This window comes from Setaria viridis, chromosome 4 (genome assembly GCF_005286985.2).
Source record: "Setaria viridis chromosome 4, Setaria_viridis_v4.0, whole genome shotgun sequence".
Classification (NCBI taxonomy): domain Eukaryota; kingdom Viridiplantae; phylum Streptophyta; class Magnoliopsida; order Poales; family Poaceae; genus Setaria; species Setaria viridis.
Genome location: NC_048266.2, coordinates 4,388,158 through 4,394,157, shown reverse-complemented (window position 1 = coordinate 4,394,157; position 6,000 = coordinate 4,388,158). Strand labels below are relative to the sequence as shown.

At 46.5% G+C, this 6,000-nt stretch overlaps 1 protein-coding gene across 1 annotated transcript; it reads right to left on the bottom strand.

Annotated features, from left to right (window-relative positions):
* Positions 1-965: 965 nt before the first annotated feature.
* On the bottom strand, positions 966-5,850 carry LOC117853118 (ribonucleoside-diphosphate reductase large subunit). Its single transcript, XM_034735485.2, has 17 exons — positions 5,340-5,850; positions 5,152-5,213; positions 4,957-5,044; positions 4,493-4,756; positions 4,168-4,408; positions 4,022-4,098; positions 3,466-3,636; positions 3,295-3,387; positions 3,005-3,154; positions 2,838-2,924; positions 2,590-2,754; positions 2,393-2,512; positions 2,067-2,269; positions 1,839-1,988; positions 1,601-1,748; positions 1,414-1,506; positions 966-1,318 (listed from the first exon to the last, which is right to left on the bottom strand). The coding sequence occupies exons 1-17, from the start codon at positions 5,565-5,567 to the stop codon at positions 1,217-1,219; spliced, it is 2,442 nt and encodes an 813-aa protein (XP_034591376.1). The 5' UTR covers positions 5,568-5,850; the 3' UTR covers positions 966-1,216.
* Positions 5,851-6,000: the final 150 nt, after the last annotated feature.

Below are 6,000 nucleotides of genomic sequence, written 5' to 3'. Positions count from 1 at the left end.
TTCGTAAGTTTGCATCGCATACTTGGCTGGCCGTGTTGAAATACGAACCTAGAGTCGGAGTTGTACTCGTAACCGGTTGCAAGTGTCTTGAACCTTGTATAGTGTGTACACACGCAAAAGAGGAGCGCAGCCCCTGTTGCGTGATCTCCCCAACCTGCTTGACAGGCCGAAGCCGAAAATTTCCTAATCCGCGCAGCCAATTCCCCAGACGGGAGGTTGCATACAAAGCCCAAACGCGCCTCGTGCTAGTAGGCTAGTCCTCATCTAATCCTTTGGGAAGTTGGAGCGGCGAGCGATCAACAACCCGTGGATGAGATGGAGCTCGACGTCAAGCCACCGCCGCCGCAGGTCGCCTGCACCGACGGCGAGCAGCTCCAGCGCGCGTGCGCGCGCGCCGAGGCGCGGATGGCGGAGATCTGCGGCGTCTACGGCGACATCATCGCGGCGATCGACGCCGTGGCGGACCAGGTCCGCAAGCTCCGGTACCTGCGCGCCGAGGGGCTCGGCGCGGAGATCGCCGCGCCGGTGCGCGATGCGGAGTCGGCTGCCGGCAACCTCTCGGCGCTGGTGCGGCGGGTCGCGGCGACGCGGGGCACCATCGTGGAGATGGGCCGCATCTGCGTTCCAGACGGCGGCGGCTGCGCCGAGGCAGCGAACGCGCTGGCTGATGCGCTGCAGCACATCCACATCGATCTAAACCAAAACCAGTGAACCGCCGGCTCAGGAGTTGTTTTGCAGTTACCACTTGCTGTTTAGACATTGAATCGTGCCCAGAAGCAATGCAACGTGATCATCTTCTCGATTTGTAGTTGCAAGTAGATGCTTCTCCAAGAATTACCAGGGAGTAGCAACTCCTGTTAATCATAGCCATCTATGGTGAAACATTATCCAGCCTAGCCTAATTGTTCTGTCACTGGCACTGATGAGAAGAAAGTACTGCAAATGATTGGCAAATCACAAGAAAATGCAATAACACACATCAATAAACATTGACAGTAGTAGATTATATATATACATGAGCATCAGCCCAAATATTTCAGTAGTGCAACACAAGCCAGAGGTAGCAGTATTAAGGGACCAAGGCATTCCCACTTTCCCAGTCTGGGAATTTTCAACTCAACCTACATCACAGACTTCGTTCTGGTTATTGAACTCCAATCATCAGCCGGTTGTATAGTGTTGTGGTCATGAACAAGAAAGTGCAGCGCGGATGCATCTAGCTTCCGCACGCCAGGCACTCTTCACGGTTGTTCAGAGAACAGACCATCTGTGCCATCTTGGCTTCCACATCTTCCTCTGCAGGCTTGCCATTAGGCACCTGCATATATGTGATTTCGTGATGAGTTGTGTTTCAGCAAGTTTTTGGGAAACGATTGTATAGAACATATACAGGATAAGGGACAGGATATATACCCCGTTCTCCTTCAGAAGTGTGGTATCGACAGTAAACTTGATCGCGTCGGCAGCTGCTCGTGTGCGTAGATAGTACATCCCAGTTTTCAGGCCCTGACATCGAACAAGGTTAAATAAATCATCAATATAGGCTAAGTACAAAATGCTTGAAGATAAACAATTGATTCAATGATTCGAGGCTAAATACCTTGGACCAAGCATGGAAGTGCAGCGATGTTAGCTTCCCAAAGTTGGCTTGCTCCATATGGACATTGAGGCTCTGGCTCTGGTCAATATAGCATCCACGGTCAACTGCCATATCAACCAAAGTTTTCTGCTTGATCTCCCAGACAGTCCTGATGCAGTAATTGCACACAAACTTTTAGACACTCTAACAGTAACTGCATTTGGTAGAAAATGATGATATAAAGGTTGAACCACGTTACTTGTAGATTGCTTTAAGATCATCTGGGATTTCTGTCATCTTTTGGACAGAACCATCATCATATATTATCTGATTTTTCAGAGTAGGGGTCCAAACACCCATTTCGGTCAGGTCATGAAGAAGATGTTTGTTAACCACTACAAACTCCCCGCTGGAAGAAAAACAGAAACATCAATCGTATGCACAAGTAGATCAGAATGCAAGCACTCAAAAGAGTATATTTCCAGACCTTAGAACCCGTCGACTGTATATGTTAGATGTGTAGGGTTCAAAGCACTCATTGTTGCCAAGAATCTGACTAGTGGAAGCAGTGGGCATTGGAGCGACAAGAAGAGAGTTTCTGATCCCAACTTTAGAAATAGTTTCCCTTAGAGATGGCCAGTCCCATCTGTTAGATGGGACTACATTCCACATGTCAGGTTGGAGAACACCCTACAAAGAAAGAGGGGTAGACAGTATTTGATTAATATTTAAGGTCAATGCATAGAATTTTAAGATAAGAATTACAAAACGTTACAGTACAATAATTGAAACAGTGAATTATGAGAAGAAAACCTTGCTGACAGGGCTGCCTTCATATGTTTCATAAGGACCTTCTTTAGCAGCAAGTTCAGCAGAAGCTTTCAGAGCATGATAGTAAATTGTTTCAAAAATATCCTTATTCAACTGCTGAGCCTGGAAAATATATTATTTGTTACATACCAGCTAAGTACAGAGAGATAAAGTGCCAGTGCAGAGCTAGGGGTAAGTACCTCAGGTGAATCGAATGGCATGCCAAGTAATATGAAAGTATCTGCCAAGCCTTGAACACCTATGCCAATGGGCCTGTGCCGCATATTTGATCTCTTTGCGGTCTCAACAGGATAGTAATTAATATCAATAATTTTGTTGAGATTGTAAGTAACAGTTGAGGTAACCTGGCATATCAACAATGTATCAGAACATTTGTTTTAACATAGGTGAGAATTGAGGACCTAGGACAAATAGGGTGTGAACAAACCTCAGCTAGCTTCTCAAAGTCAAAATATCTATTTTTCGAATCAGTGCTGCCCACCAGCTTAGATGGATGGGACTCCAGAGGAACACCCTGTGAAAAAAGTTTATCATACAGCACATCAGAATACAACCTTCATGATTGAATTCAGCTGAATCACTGACAAGATATACCTTTTCCCTTACGAAGCGTGGTAAAGCAATAGATGCAAGGTTGCAAACAGCAGTTTCAGTAGGGCTTGTGAACTCAATTATCTCAGTGCACAAGTTTGATGATTTAATTGTGCCCAGATTCTGCTGGTTACTCTTCCTATTGCACGTATCCTGCATACAGTTAATAACCAGAACAAAAAATGCTTAGAGCCTGATAGTAAAAGCTGGCAAAATTTGCCAAAAGAATTACAAATCCAGAAGCAGGATTCAGGAACACCTATCTGTATGGTTGATAGTTGCCAAAAACATACCTTGTAAAGCATATATGGTGTACCAGTTTCTATCTGTGCCTTCAAAATATCAAACCAGAGGGTCTGTGCTGGAACAACTTTCTTTGCCTTGCCCTGAAACCAGAAAGTAAGGTTACTAAAGTATGCTCTCATTTCAATATACAACATATAGAAATAGAATTTCCAGCTTACTTCTCTTTCATATTTCTTGTACAAATTCTCAAACTCATCACCCCAGCAATCAGCCAACCCTGGAGCTTCATTAGGGCAAAACAATGACCATTCTCCGTTATTCTGGACCCTTTGCATGAATAGATCAGGAACCCATAATGCATAGAAAAGATCCCTTGCACGATGTTCCTCCTATTAAATTATCATTCAGGATAACAAGTCTTTTTAGAACTGTGCAGGGGATTATGAATTTAGAAGGAATGGAGTAAGTATTATTAAGGACTTAAATAGCAGACAAAACATGTGCACGTATTCCTTAACCACAGTTAGGAAACTAAAATATTCGGTATCTATAAGACATTAGCTTGAACAAAAAACTAAGACTTGAACAACCATCTTTGAGGTCTCTTGACACAAGTAAAGAATCAACTTTAGGTGACGGAAACAAGATAGCAGTAGACTATGACGGAATCAAAATATATAAAGTCAATTTAATGTTGCAATTATTGCAGAAGTTGATGATGGCTTATTGTTTTCATACACAGACGTGATTAAATACCAATGGTAGAGATATTACCTTTCCGTGGTTCTTTCTCAGATCAAGGAACTCAAAAATATCAGCATGCCAGGGCTCCAAGTACACAGCAAATGCACCTGAGGTTTAGAAGCTCATAAGAATTTGTGAATACAGTGAAATTAGAATTGAGAAATGACAGAACATACCTTTTCTTTTGCCACCACCTTGATCAACATAACGAGCAGTATCGTTGAATACACGTAACATAGGAACGATTCCATTAGACGTTCCATTTGTTCCTCGAATGTAACTTCCAGTAGCACGAATATTGTGAACTGAGACACCAATTCCTCCAGCTGATTTGCTAATGACAGCACATTCCTTCAGAGTATCGTAAATTCCCTCAATGCTGTCATCTTTCATGCAGATAAGGAAACAGCTGCTTAACTGCATCATAGAAAACATATAACAGTTAATGAACAATATCACAACCCACATTTGTAATCATCTGAAGGCAAACAAGGACAGTACTTGGGGCCTCGGTGTGCCAGCATTGAAAAGCGTCGGTGAGGCATGTGTAAACCAGCGCTGAGACATAAGATGGTAGGTCTTGATGGCAGACTCAATGTCTTCCTTGTGTATCCCCACTGAAACCCTCATTAGCATGTGTTGTGGCCTTTCGACAACCTTTCCCCCAAGCTTCAAGAGGTAAGACCTCTCCAGAGTCTTGAAGCCAAAGTAGTCATAATCAAAATCCCTGTCGTAAATTATCTCACTGTCCAAGCGAGCAGCATTCTGAAATGTGACGATACAGAAGCCATGTGAGGGACAATTTACATCAAGGACAGTGCAAAGAACAACAGATTTAGTGGATAAGATAAATATCCTTTCCAAAAAGAAATCAATGGAACAGTAAATTTAACCACCAGAAACAGACCAACACTATCTACACAGGTGTCATGTCAGAAATGTGTCAGGGACAGTCAGAATCTCACCTTCATGATGATTTCATAAACATCCTCAGCGACCAGAGGGGCCATCAGCCCAGATCTCTCGTTGAAGTGCATGTACATGTCCTTAATCCTGCATCCACGACAGTCACAAGTCAACTCACAACCCAATCCACGAATCCAGCCTTCCTCCTGCCGCTACGAATGGATGAAATCAAGCCAAAATCAGCCGCTACTTACGTCTCCGAGAAGGACTTCTTGGTGTTCTTGTGCAGGTTCGACACAGCAATCCTCGCCGCCAGCTTCACGAACCACGAACAGGCAGAGAAAGGGGGGCAACCGAATCCCCACGTCAGGACAACGACCACAGACAGGAAGAAAGGAAACCCAAGGGGAGGATTTTTTTTTTTCGCGGTGGGATTTCTCACCGAGGCGTAGTCCGGGTGGGACGCGGTCATGGCCGCGGCGGTCTCGGCGGCGAGCTCGTCGAGCTGGCTGGTGGTGACGCCCTTGTAGACCCCCGCGCAGACCTTCTGCGCGACGAGAACGGGGTCGCAGTGCTCCTGGCTGAGGCCGTAGCTGAGCTTCTTGAGGCGTGCCGTGATCTTGTCGAAGTGCACCGTCTCCTGCCGCCCGTCCCGCTTCACCACGTACATGTTGCCGCCGCCCTTCGTGCCCACCCCGCCGGTCGCGGACTTCCGTCGAACACCTGGTGCGCGCACACCCGCGCCGCCGCCGCCAAGCTCTGAGTTTGAGGCGAGGAAAGGAAGGGAGGTCGGAAGGGGACGGTGGATGAGGAGAGAGGGGCAGGGTTTGGGGGAGATTTAAATGCCTGCCGGGCGCGGAAGATGCGAGGAGCAATTGAGCGGGGAGGGCGGAGGAATCCTTTCTCTTTTTTTCTGCGGTGGAGAAGAAAATGTTTGGGTTTCGCGCGCGCGAGGCGTGGGGCTGTTTCCCGCGCGGTTTTTTTGGCGTCGCCGTCGTGGGAGCGCGGGGCGGGGTCGGTGGGAGGCGCGCCCGCCAGGGCAAGAGCCCAAGAGGCCGACGTGTGGGGCCGCAGGTCTGTTCAGACTCTCTGGCTCCACGTGT

Bases quoted from the DNA above. Each gene is read 5' to 3' on its own strand.
- LOC117853118 (XM_034735485.2), bottom strand. From the start codon at position 5,567: ATGTACGTGGTGAAGCGGGACGGGCGGCAGGAGACGGTGCACTTCGAC. The intron at 2,270-2,392 runs GTTTTCTTCTCA...CTTTCTTTGTAG, and splicing joins AAGGCAGCCCTGTCAGCAAG to GGTGTTCTCCAACCTGACAT. The intron at 1,749-1,838 runs GTAACGTGGTTC...TTACTGCATCAG, and splicing joins GATCTTAAAGCAATCTACAA to GACTGTCTGGGAGATCAAGC.